At 34.3% G+C, this 13,777-nt stretch overlaps 1 protein-coding gene across 1 annotated transcript in view; it reads left to right on the top strand.

Annotated features, from left to right (window-relative positions):
• LOC129224014 (leukocyte tyrosine kinase receptor-like) overlaps positions 1-13,777 on the top strand; it is a 208,518-nt gene that overhangs the window by 107,831 nt on the left and 86,910 nt on the right. Inside the window, exons 13-16 of the mRNA XM_054858410.1 lie at positions 2,400-2,547; positions 5,952-6,086; positions 8,941-9,106; positions 10,113-10,289. Of these exons, the coding sequence (XP_054714385.1) occupies positions 2,400-2,547; positions 5,952-6,086; positions 8,941-9,106; positions 10,113-10,289 (626 nt within the window). The remainder of the gene's footprint in view (positions 1-2,399; positions 2,548-5,951; positions 6,087-8,940; positions 9,107-10,112; positions 10,290-13,777) is intronic.

Raw genomic sequence — 13,777 nt, forward strand, 5'->3', positions numbered from 1 at the left:
TAAGGTTTACTGGGTGAAACTCGTAGTTTTAATTAGGCGTAGTATTTTTTCATTTGTACAAAAGGTCGAACACCGCTATTAGAAACATCTACATTTCAGCATACAATGAAAAGATTTTTCTGCAGAAAAAGGATTTCCTTGAGGTAAATGTAATATTTTTTTTATGCTTACATTATGTTGAGTGGTCTGGATGTAGTTAAAGCTTAAAAAAAAGGAAGATCACCCTTCGATTAACAGTCAACTTATCCGAATGATAACTGTGGCCTGCATAAAGGAGTCGAAACACCAAGTATCATTCCCACTGCATTTATTTTATTACGTGTGTATGTTATGAGTACATATAATGCGTAATATTAATGTAAATTTGATATTATGTCGGATAGCCCAAGCTTGCTCGAAGTTCAGATAGTTTATAGCCGAACGCTCTATCGAAAAAAACTTATCAATTTAACCGAACAACTAAGTTCAGTGCTTTTAAGCTTTATTAAAATATAAACACACACACACACACACACGCACAGGCTATTTTTATTATTGTTATTATTTGCCAAAAGCGACGTAAAAAATTGGAAAATGGTATTAGAACTTTGCTTTAAAAAAAAATCTGCATAAGAACTTCAAGCTGCATCAAGGTTTTGAAACAGCAAGAGGCGTTTCCGAGAACTTGATTTTTCGACCGTAAGTCTATTTTTCGTCGTTAGCCAGCCTGACAAGTTTTAAAATGAGAGGGGAATAATATATAAGATAAGATATTAAAGAGAAATGTTTTTTTTTTTTTTTGAAAATATTTACAATTTGTTACCGCAGGTTGCTTGAACCGTTATGACTTAGATGGCAGCAAGTGTTCATCATTTACCAGCATGGTTAAAATACAAAATAAATTGAACTATGCTCTTTTTTAAGCGTAGATTTTCGAATGTAGTAAAAATGCTTTTTTTTTTCTTTTTGGAAAAAGAAGAAAAAATATATATTTTATCCTTCAAATTGAGGTAGTAATTTTTCTATTTGTACAAAGAGTCAAAAACTCATTCGAAGAATACATATTTTAATATACGATTTATTACTTTTTCTAAACAAAAAAGAAAATTCTATTGTAGTCTGAAATCATAAACCTGATATTTATATTTTCGCTTACATTATGCTTTAATTTTTTTACCACAGCCAAAGTTTTTTTGGAAAAAAAAAAACCTTACAACTCTGAAGTAATTTAGCACAAAGTTACATCAAGTTTTCATAACAGCAAGAAGCGTTTCCTTCTCATTTATTCTATTCCCTCATATTTGTTACTCACTTAATTAAGCGTTCATGTAATACGCGGTATTTTTCTACTTTTTTGATGCAGATTGTCCGGACGTGGGCCCGAACACTCATTCTCCTGATTACCAGGAGAATGCTCTGCCAATCAAGCTATTCAGCTGTGTCGGTCATAGTGCAAGTTTAAGTTATAAGTTTAACCGAAAACCTCATTCTGGTTCTTTAGAACGGGTCTTTTGGTGGAAAGAAACAATTTTTAGACCGTGGGTCTATTTTTCGTCCGTAGCCAGCACGATAAGCTTTAAAATAAGCTGTAAATCAGAGAAATCGATCAAGAATTGAGGAAAATCTGGCGTAGAAACAAAAACAAGCTACAGAAATAATATATAAGGATAAAAGGGTGCAATTTAGTTTAAGTTACCCGATAAATGATGATTTTTAGCTCTTCCTATTTCGTTTAATATAAATTTTTGCAACGTTACCTCATTTGAAAAAAAGCAAACTAAAAATGAATTAAAATACCAATTTAATAATTAAATGGTATTTTCGTTCTTTCCTATCATTTCTTTCCAGCCTCACCCCTCCCCCCTATTTTCGTCAGTTTTGTTTGTTAAACTCTGCAAAACTAAGGGGTCGACAATCATCCGATATTTTTCCAAGGCTACCTTTAAATTTAAGAAACTAAATCTCTTATAAAAAATATCATATTTTTCGTTTTAATGTACTAAGGATTTTTAGAATTATAGTACCATAAATTCTTACAATTATTTCCGTTTTTTTACGTATTTTACTTTGCATTCATCGTATTCGGAGACTGTTTGTGCAGTTTACCACGACTTTCATCGTTTGATGTTCTTTATGAGTAAAAATATAACTTGTTTCTTACTTACCAGAAATAGCCTAGTTTGTTTATGTACACAAATACATAAAACTCACAAGACAAATTACGTTTTTATTTTTTTAATCTGAATTTTCGCATCCTATTCAGTATATGTATATCTTTTATGCATAAGAAAAATACACTTTAATAGCAAATTTATCAATTGGAAGGTACGATTTTAAACTTTTATTTTTTCCCTCCCTAAATAACTTTATGATTTTTTTCATTTGTAAAATGATGAATATGTTTTTATAAACCTTTTTAGAATATTTGTGCGTGGAGCTGGTGGAGGATCAGGCATGCAACACCGAGGATCGAGCAGGGGTGCTTCTTTGCGGGCCACTTTCGAGTGGAAAAAAGATGAAAACATTTACATGCTAGTCGGACAGAAAGGAATTGACCCCTGTGGGGAGGTAAGTAGGAAATTATTGGCTTTTGTATTTTTATGTGACATAGAGAGAAAAGATGAAGAGGTATTGTAGAATAGAAGTGAAATACAGAATACAAAAGTCTTGGATCTGTTTGAGCTGTTATTACGCGGGAATATTATGAACTACTGAAGAAGAACTCCCATAATCCAGTGCAGTGAGAGTTGATAGCTTGTTGATATTGAACCCCTCGCTAGAGCACGAAGTATATTTTGGGATGTCTAAGGAGATAATGGCAACTTAAAAAGTTGCTGGAGTTTCTGCTGGGAACACTTCAAACATTTTAATTAACTAGTGCACATGTGCCTTGAAAATTGATATTTGTCATAAGATACACCAAATGAATTGTAGTTTGTTTTCTGTGGTTGTAGAACTGTGATTGTTTTCCAGCTGAAAATGTTTTTTCCATCTATTTGAAGATTCATTTTCCGAGCTAGTGTGTCGAATATTATTTCATACTAGCCTGTTTCGATACATTTTTTAATGAAAATTATATTAATTAGCCCGTGGAGTGTCTAAATTAATGCAATTTCGCTCGAACCATTTCAAGGCCAACCGCCCCCCCCCCCCCCCCCACCGCTTCTACAGAACAAAGTTCTGTTCTAAGTGGAGAAATATTGATTATGTGCCATCTTCCAGGGGCAGATCTGAAATTTTAGATGACGGAATAATCGCTGAGGATAAGTTTTAATACTATTTCCAACAAGTAAAGTTGTACAAAAACGAGAATAGATTATCCTGCTTCCCAAAAAAATTAAATATTTTCGGCACCAGGTTCGAGCCCCACTTTTTCACCGTTTTGTAGGAAATGAGTTAGCAGACAAATAGGTGTTTCGACTTTTCACTTGAGAAGTCGAATTTTAATATATAAGACTAGGTATTTCATTATCCACGACTTTATCCGCTTCTTTCCTGAGTCCTCATGTAGTTGTTCCTAATGCGTCAAAGAGTCGACGAATTTCATCCTGCCCTTTCACTACTTCCCCCAAAATAACTGAAGTCAAATAGAGGCAAGAAAGCTGGATCTTATTGTGTGTTTATGAAATTATGACGTTGTTAAAAAAATAATTGTTATTTTGAGTTATAATTTAAATTCTTATGAGATTTGTTGCTTGTAAATGGATTTTTGTAATTCGTGAGTAAATGCAATCAGATATGTTTTCATTTTTTTCATGCGCATAATACTAATCAATTTTATTTTGTTTTGTTTTTCTTTCAACTAATTGATCATTCTGTCCTTCTGCTGTAATTGAACAGGAAACAAGTTTTTATGTAAGTATTAAAGATTTTACTCTCAATAAAATATTTCTCTTCGCTTCTGTATCCAATGTTTTGAGTTCTGCTTTGTGATTTAGTATAAATTTGATCATGAGTTTTTTGCAAGTTTAAAAGTGAATGTCACTTATAAAAATATCGAGTCACAACACAAGAAAATATTGAAAACTTATTGAGGAGTTAATCTCAAATGTTTTCAAAATTCTAAAAATAGTCAGGACGCAAAAATATATTCAAAATTTTAAGCATCAAAATTCTAAAGTGCAATACAATTGTTCAATCATTATTGTTTCTGATATTAACTATTAATTTTTTGAGTTCCTTAGAATAAAAAGATATAAGTATAAATTCAAAATATACACAATTATTTAGACATTCGGTTATTAAAAAAAGAGGTTTCAATTTTGTAAGTAGAAGCTAAATTAAACATTTTAGCTGTTAAAACATGTTCATAAAATCTTAAAGTGTTGGTGCCAAAAATCAATTTTTCTCCTGTCGTATGTGAAAAACTCTTTCAGATATATCTTGATTGAAGCACTATGTGTTATATATCACGATAAAAGTTGGACTATAGTTTCTCAGTAGAATTTGTTTCTTTTCTTTTCCTTGCAAACTTTTCAAACTAAAGAAAAAATTGGTCGAGCAAAAATAGCAATAATAAAAAATTCTGATTGGGGGAGCCTGACTAAAATGGTTTTAGCAAAGAAAAACTTTGTTTGACTCTAAATACTCGATTTTAAAAGCTTATCAGAGGTTGGAAGGAAAGATACACACGTTTCCCTCATCTCATAACGCTACCATCGAGTCTTTTGCTTTAAGATATTTATTAAGATATTATTTTGGACTTAATGTTGTTGTTGTTGTCGTGTCCAAAGAAAAGCAGAGTGCGAAAGGTTTAAATGGCTCCAAAAGTCCTAAAAACAAGATCCGCTAATTCTGGAGCCCGATGACTGTAAAGGATTTCATGTAGTGGTGCTCCAAGTTGGAGGAGGGAGCGAATAATGGCCTGGCAATTAAAGACATGGTCCGGGGTATGTTGTGAATAGGGACAGTGCTTGCAGATGGGATAGGATTTTGGACTTAATAATGATTATATATGTATGAAATCTCTTCTGGAGAATAGTAATGTTGTTGTTATCGTGTGCCAGTTAGGCTGGCAATTTGGAGTGCTCTGCTTCACTTTTCCAACCGTTCATAATTTGATGTGAAGACCGACTTCTACAGTACACACATGCCATAGGGACCCGTTTATAGGGTAGGCAACCATTCACAGCATAACAACACATGCACACAAAGAAAGGACAAGGACAGGAGAGAGAAAGTACTCCCATGCCCGAGCCGGGATTCGAACCCGTACCTTCTTGTCGCAGTCAGATTTCTCTGACCACTAGACAGGGCAAATGGCGAAGAATAGTAATTTAAAGAAATATTGCCATTTCCATCAATATACGGGTCGGCAATAATTCGATAATTAACTGATTGACCTTGAATTCCATCAAACCTTATGCAAATTATTTTTTTTTTTGATCAGAAACTATTGTTTTTATGTGATATTGTGGAAATCAATCCAATTTTGTTGATAGCCATAAATGTTTTAGCAATAACTCTCCTTTTATTACATGATTTGGCTTCTGTTTTTGTTTAGATCAGAGAAGTTATTAGGATAATACACTCTGGTTCTGATAAGTTGACTTCCAATTATCGGAAGCTTAAACGAATCCACTCGTAAAAATAGCAGGGGATTAGTGCCGCTGTTTTTATAAACTTGGTGTTGTCAATAAAAACTATTGGCGTTGCTCCAATTTAAGAGCTTCTAATCTTTCATTCCAAGTATAAGTGAGCGCTCCAAGATTATGGATCTTTTTACGACGATGTAATTAGATATCTCCTCTTAAGGCTTTCATTTACAGATACTTTGGTGAGATGTGTGGTCACGCCAAAGTTTCTATTGTTAAATCTGATAACTCAAACTGTTTCGTATTTTTTCCTCCTTCTAAATTTAAAAACTCATGAAGTGAAATTCATCAAAAACCCATAATCAAAAGTCTCTCCCCGTTTTATTTTCTTAGCTTCTGTTTTATTAAATAGAATAATTTTGTATCATTCTTTTCCAGTTGCGGCAAATGTGCGAAGATTCATCTATGCCTGATAATCGCAAAAAACGTAGCATCAGCAAACTGTTCCAAATGAACAAAGTTCGAAATAAAGGATCTGGCGGGGGAGGGGGTGGAGGGACCTATTTGTTTAAGGTAATTATTCTAGGCTTAGATTCGTTAATTATTGTTATTATTATTATTTGTCTGTTATTATTTTCCCTACCAAAAAAATAAACGGCATGGATGATGTGTCGTTTTGAAAATTCATCCTTAATTTCATTCAATTACTTATAAATATAAAAGTTTTAATGGTTAATGTTAATATCTGTGCAAAATTTCATCGCAGATTCAGCTCTATTTTTCACAAAAAAATGTAAAATTCTGTAATATTTGTATCAAAAGAATTTCTGCCAAGATAAATTAGAAATATATCGCTAAGTTGGCAACAAATGTTTTGACAAAAGTGGTTTTTTGAATTCGGTATCAGTTTGCCGCAATTGGTGATATTTAGAGCCCATTATTGCCCATTGAATCAACGTTAAAATGTCGATAACCGTAAAATGAATCTCTGTATAAGTTGATTCTGACAAGCTAGAGTTGTACTTATTTAAACTGTTTTCTTGCTCTCTCTAGGGCCTGTTATACTGTATTTTTGTTCTTCATATAGTTTTCGAACCCAGATGCAAACAGAAATATGACATTTCTTTTCATTTGGAAGTACAATTATGTTCGTTTACCATACTTTTATGTACGTAAGAAAGTATCTAAAAAGTTATGCATTTAAGGAATATTACTTCTAAAACGCGCACATGAATTCGCGCGCTTACTGTTCTTTTTTTTTTTTTTTTTTTGGAATTACTAAAAGACATCAGTCATTTAATGGGCATACATGGAAGTAATGCAAAGACGGATACAAGCGAGGGACGATGGGGGTGATCCTCCAAAAGGCAATTTTATACTATCTTTTGTTATGCTTGGAAAAAGAGTTTGGAGAGTTTCCCCGGGGCATTTTTCAAAGTTTAAATATTAAAGACGTGATTGTAGACATCTCGGGTAGTGTAAGGGGAAGGAATGGGCTCAGTGATATACCTCTGTTATTTTGGGGGAACTGATGCTCTAGATACGCAATTTTAGACGACTTTCGGCAATGTTAAGAGAAACTAAAAAAACTTTAATCAAACTAAAAGCAAAAAAAAAAAAATCAAATTCATAGAGTTAAGAAACTTTAAAATTAGAATTTCAATTTAATCAAAAAAAAAAAAAAAAAACGCTTAGAGAAATTTCTCAATTGTGCACATCATTTGTGTGTGTTGGCTTTATTTCAATATTTCTTCATCTTATGCCATTCAAATTACTGTAACAAAATAACTTTATGTTTGTAAATGCCACGTTCAACTTTTTTTCATAATAACAGTTTTTTGAATGAATTTTTTGTGTTAATAACAGTGCTATTACACACATGTAGAAATGATATCAGAAAATCGTCTATGCATTTTAATGCTCGCTTAAGTCGAGACTTCACTGTATATGAACACACACATAGTTTTCAGGAAGTGGTCGTACCCACTTTTGTTTTGAACATTATGCTAGTTACAGTTGAATGTATGTTGTAAACATTAACCTTGATGTCTTAAGAGCCATAAACATTGTTACGAATATCATCCGTGTCATAACACAGAGGAGTTCTGCATCGTGTTCCGGCAGATGTTTTTTCCGGAGAGAAAATACTCTGGAGGCACGAGAGGTGAAGTCGTGTTCCACGGCTGCTCGTTATTCCTATGTTGTGTGATATAGACTATAGAGTGCTCTAGCGTTATGATACCCTGAGAGCATTGTCTGAGGTCGTCAGATCAGGAATTCTTGGAGGCCGGACAATGGGAGATGATGAAGATACTCGACCTTTTCCAATCGACCTGTCGAGAAAGATCTTATTTATGTAATTGTACATATGAACCCATTTTGCATGGATTTTATTAAACAAGAAGTTGGAAACATTCTTCATTACACAGCATAGGAATTGGCAGCTGTGGAACACGCCTTCCGTACCTAAATGTAGTATTAACTAGATATGCAACAAGAAACATGTTCCATGATCTGCCCAGTTGTCTTTGCGTTTCAATGTATTCGAGGAGGCAGCCATCTTTAAGTGATTAACAGTGTACAGCGGATTTCTGATTACACTCAACCAAAGTGGTTTTGCGTTGCGCGAAGTGAATGCGCCATGGGTAGCAGGAAGCGGCTTAATTTAGGCATTGCAAACAAGGTGTAACCATAGCCCAATAAAATGTAAGCAGCGTTGCCTTTTCGTATCTTTGTTTTTGCCCGTTTACTTCAAAATTCGAGCGTTCAATGGCGAGCAGTGGCTGTTGCTACAGAGTTGGGTATCTACGAGTCGTTATACCACATCTATGCTTCAGCCTCGTGCCTGAGTATCTCCAGAAAAGATCTGTAACTACATGGCGCAGAATTCTGCTGTGTTACGACACGGAAAAATATTTGTACTGATGTTTATAACTCTTAAGGCTTCAAAGTAATTCAATAAAGCAACCATTCAACCATAACAGACATAATGTTGAAAATAACAATGGAGTACGCTTATTTTAGGATCACTCTGTGAAGGCTTCCGTTTACTTTTGATACAAGATTTAATTAAAACACTCACGCAGAAAATACACCGAGTGACGCTCAGACAACATGCTGGGTTGCATAGTCAAACAATTTGTCTCCTCGTTCCGTTTGTAGGGAAAGGGGTAGCACCTTTTTTTAGCTCTTTACTTCAGATCGCCGGAAGAGTAATGCTAACAAGTTATCACCTGCGTCTTTATGCTTGAATGCAAAATGTTTATTTAAAAATGAGAGTTCTATGTATTTTCACAACTTAATGCCTAATTACAAAAGGTTAAAGCTGACTCAATTGTTAATGTATTCGTCCAATGAAATAATTGTTACATAATTCTCCAAAATCATTGCCATATTGATGTGTTCCTTGAAAATATTTTCACACCAGGTTGACCCCACTACTTATCAACGTGTGCCTGTAGCAGTGGCTGGTGGTGGAGGAGGACTATCAGCTAAGCTCCCTCCAGACCCCTCCTTCCCTAATGTTCCTCCTCATGGATTGGCTCCAAACAGCTCGCTTCTTCCCATCAACGGTTACACTGGACCTGGAGCAGGTACGTCTCCTGATGTAATTGTAACCTTAACTTAGTTGTTTTATGCCGGGGCGCTCAGAAACTTGGGAGAACCAACCTCCCAAAACTTTGGGAATCTGAAGCTTTAATAGATTGAAAACTCAATTTATCGATTGAAACTCTGAAATTTACCGCATGATGAAATGCGATTGAGCATACATACTTACATCTAATGAGAAAATACGCCAAAAATTTGCAAAACAAAATTTGCCGGATAAAAAAAAACTTCGAGAGGTTACGGAGATCCCCCGTGACCTCTAATCGAGGCATCCCCCTGACTTTCATGATCAGGAGAATGTCGTTTATTCTTACCTCTTTTAACATTGTATAAGGTATTTCCAAGGGTGAGTGAGGGCAATCACTCTTCCCTTTAGGGATTCTCTTCCGGTAATTTTTCGATGTTGGATTGCAAGAAATGAAATTTTAGACGATCTTTGATGGTGACTTAGGAGAAGGGAAGTTTTAGACTCTTCTCCGGAAATGATTCGTAGTTTAAATCCGAAACGTTTGTGATCAATACTAGTAAACCATGATAAGGTAGAGGGTAACTGTTGAAAATCAATTACGACTTACTTGAAAAAATACTGGATTCACCCTTGTCTTTTTGAAAATGTGTTCAAATCTAGCGTTGAAGAGTCTTCGGGCTCCTGACAGACTTACTTAAGTGCTCTTTTATCCGGAATTTTAGAGTTCCGAAGAAACTGAAATTCCTGTCCCGACAATTTCGATTAATTCATTTTCTTCAATTAGGAGACTATTCCTTGTCCTAATTATTTTCAATCAAGATCACAAATGTCCAAATTATTAAAATGTTCCCGCTTTAACGAATAGCAGAATTTTGTAGTAGCGGTTTCGGAGCGGTTATAAGTTAGATCTTAGAATTCGTAAAGAAAGTTTCGTGATGACCACAATCTACCAGTTTGTTTTCCTTTTCCTTTTTCGCCAATTTTTGAGTTTGAAATGAATGTTGTGACTTCTTCCTCTTCAGGAGGTGGAGGAGGCTGGGATGACCGCAGCCCTGATGCAGCTACTGCTGGTCGATCTCTCCTGGAGGGAAGCCTCGGCGGCGTGGTGTGCGAACAAGTGCACGTGTGGAAAACAGATGGAGGTTTCGGAGGAGGCGGAGGAGCCTGTGGTTCTGGTGGAGGTGGAGGGGGCTACAGAGGTTAGTGGAATTTTTATGACTTTAAGGATCGTGAACATTAAATCCCGAAAATTTTCAAGTTCTTTTAGTTTAGTTTTTTTAAACCTTTTAAAATACGAGTTATTTTCCGAAAAAATCGGCAAGAAATGATTTTTTTTGACAGAAAATAGATCTGAATATTGTAAGTTATTTTATTGTATTCTTTCTTTCTTTTTTTTTTTTGCAAATTCAGTTGGAGAAGCAAGGGGGGGGGGGTTGAAAGCCATTAAAAATTACTATACAAACAAAGTGTAAACAACGTGATTGCATATGTTTATTTTGAATTTTATAATATCGAAATTAAATCATATTGTCATACAATCATAAGAATGGCTAAAAATTCAGTGGGAGTCGTTCTACGTCGAGTGACTTGATTTTTAAAATCGTCTCAGCTCAGTCCTCTCTAATTTGAGTGAAATTTTTATACAGGTGCAGAGATGATTTAAGAGCCATTGTCTGTAAGAATCAGGCAGTTTAAAGCATTTGTGATTGTTGACATTTTAATTTTTTTTTATTTTCACATATGTTGTTCCTTATCATAAATGTAATGTAAATCCGAAATTTGAGCTTTGTCTGACTCACCATTTTTGAGAAAACATTTTTTTTTTGTTTAAGGGGCGTGGCACATTTTTGCCGGTTTTTCAAATTTGCAGATTTTAATGTGCTTGTTGCTTGAAGTGCCTTTATAATGACATGGATTTTTTTAATTCCATATTACTATATGGTCTTGTTAGATACTGTTACAGCTGTCAAATCGGTGACACTACGAGGGCCACGCCCACAAACTCCGTTTAAAAATGACCGAAAATGAATTTTTTTCTATATTCAAGGCTAATTTTCTCAAAGCGCCTTCATGATGACACCAGCATTTTTAGATCATTTTCTAGCCACACTTACATACATCAAAAATATGTATCAAAATCGGTGTCACTATAAGGGCGCCAGCAGATATTGGAACTTTTATTCAATAAATTTCACAAAAACACAAATATTTAGAATCTAATTACAACTGTCGCCCTCATAGCAGAGACCTGATACTAAATAAGGTTGATAACCAACATGTTTGTCTGACATTTGCGCAAAAAGAATCGGTGTCACTCCTATTATTTTTGGAAATATAATCGTTCTAAGTTAGTACGTTGTGGCATTTTTTTTATATTTATTTATTTTATATTTTCACACCCAGATTTTTTTTTGTACATATTTATTTTTAATTTAATACAAAGAAGTGTACCTTATAACATAAACAGCTTTGGGCTGCAAGAGAGTCTTTTTCTTGAATAGAAAATGCCCGTTTTGATATAGGTACCAGGTGGATCTATTGTGCATAACATGTCTAGACTATTATACCAATACTCGTCTTGTTTTTCCCTGCCAAACAAATTTATTTATTCCAATTGTTCTTGACATGCATTTGACATAAACTTGCAACTGGTCAACTTCTACTCTTTTTCTGGGATACCATGTTTTCCCATGCTTTAGTGCTACAAAATTAGCAGTTTTCGATAAGAGATGACCGTCTTTCTGAAATTGGTTTGACTTGATTCTTAATGTTTTCTTCGTTTCGGTCTACGTTATCCTCAAATTCAGTTTCAGATTCTAAATGTTCGCTTTCTTCAATATTCTCATTTGATGTATTGAGAATGCATTCGTTTTTTTGTTTCTTCCATCGAAAAAAAAGGATAGGATTTGTTTCATAGTACAATACTCTGAAGCAACGAACAGTTTTTTCCCCCGTTACGAACTGCATTTCTCATCTAGTGTGCAACTTGACAGGGATGTTGTTTTTTCCCAGTATTTTCACCAATCGTAAATTGTTCTTATAAATACTCCTTCTGCTTTGAAGTGAACTTGAACTGAGCTCGTAAAGATAGGGACCATCCAATTTCATTAAATTGAACTTTTGGCAATGCAGGGGTATTTATTAGTTGAAAATTTGAAGCATTTATATAAGATGTTTGTAAGAGCTTCTCTCTATACATCTTTCGTATAAAATCCATTTGCAAGTTGAGGTCAAATGTATGTCAAGAACAATTGGAATAAATAGATTTGTTTGGCCGAAAAAACAAGATGAGTATTGGTATGATAATCTAGACATATTATGCACAATACATCTGCCTGTACCTATATCAAAACGGGCATTTTCTATTCAAGAAAAAGACGCTCTTACTGCCCAAAGCTATTTATGTTAAAAGATACACATTTTTGTATTAAATTAAAAATAAATATGTTCAAAAAAACTATCTGGGGGTGAAAAGATTAAATAAATAAATATAAAAAAGCGCCATAACGTATTAACTTCGAACGATTATATTTCCAAAAATAATAGGAGTGACACCGATTTTTTTTGTGCAAATGTTAGACAAACATGTTGGTTATCAACCTAATTTAGTATCAGATCTCTGCTATGTGGGCGACAGTTGTAGTTAGATTTTAAATATTTGTGTTTTTGTGAAATTTTTCGAATAAAAGTTCCAATATCTTCTGGCGCCCTTATAGTGACACCGATTTTGATACATATTTTTGATGTATGTAAGTGAGGCACAACTGATCGAAGTGTTTCCGGGGTCACGTTTAGAATGTATTTCGCAATGCGTGCCTTCAGCTCAGCAAAGTTTGCAATCGGAGCATTGAACATAACAGCTTTCAGATAGCCCCATAGCCAGAAGTCATACGGGTTGAGATCAGGTGATCGGGACGGCCAGGCTGCAGGTAAATGGCAACTTCAATGAGTCGTGCGCATGACAGGTGTTTTGATTTACATATTTTGACACCTGCCATCTATTGCTAAAAATTTCAACTATTTATTTTTCCTCTGCCATTCATTTTCCCCCTTCTTCAATAATATTCCGTTGAAGTTTGACGTCATTCTGACCAGTAACTTTATTTTTACAGCGTTTTGAAACAGGAACTTTAATTATTATTACCCTGTATATCCATATATCTATCTACCTACCAATTGATCCCTATATCTATTAATCTGTCTTTCTCTCTACCTACCTATCTATGTACCTACCTATCTCCATCTATCTATCCATCCCTATCTTTCTATTTATCTACTTATCTGTATATCTCTATCTCTCTAGATAAATATATAGGTAGATAGAGAGATAAGTAAATAGATAGAAAAGTAGTTAGAGAAAGATAGACAGACACATAAACAGGTAGGTAGGTTGATAGATAGATATACAAGTAGAGATGTAGATAGGTTTACAGGTTGATAGATAAATAGAGAAATAAAGATATAGTAAGATAGATAGATAAATATACAGGTAGATAGGTAGATAGGAGTATAGATAAATAGGTAGAAAGATAGATAAATAGAGAGATATAGAGATAGACAGGTTGATAGGTAGATAGATAGATATAACGTACAATTAGGTATTTAGATAGATTTACTGGTAGATAGATAAGTAAATAGACAGATCTATATAGATTGATGGATCGAGACAGATAGATAGATAAATACA

This window comes from Uloborus diversus, chromosome 6 (genome assembly GCF_026930045.1).
Source record: "Uloborus diversus isolate 005 chromosome 6, Udiv.v.3.1, whole genome shotgun sequence".
Classification (NCBI taxonomy): Eukaryota; Metazoa; Arthropoda; class Arachnida; order Araneae; family Uloboridae; genus Uloborus; species Uloborus diversus.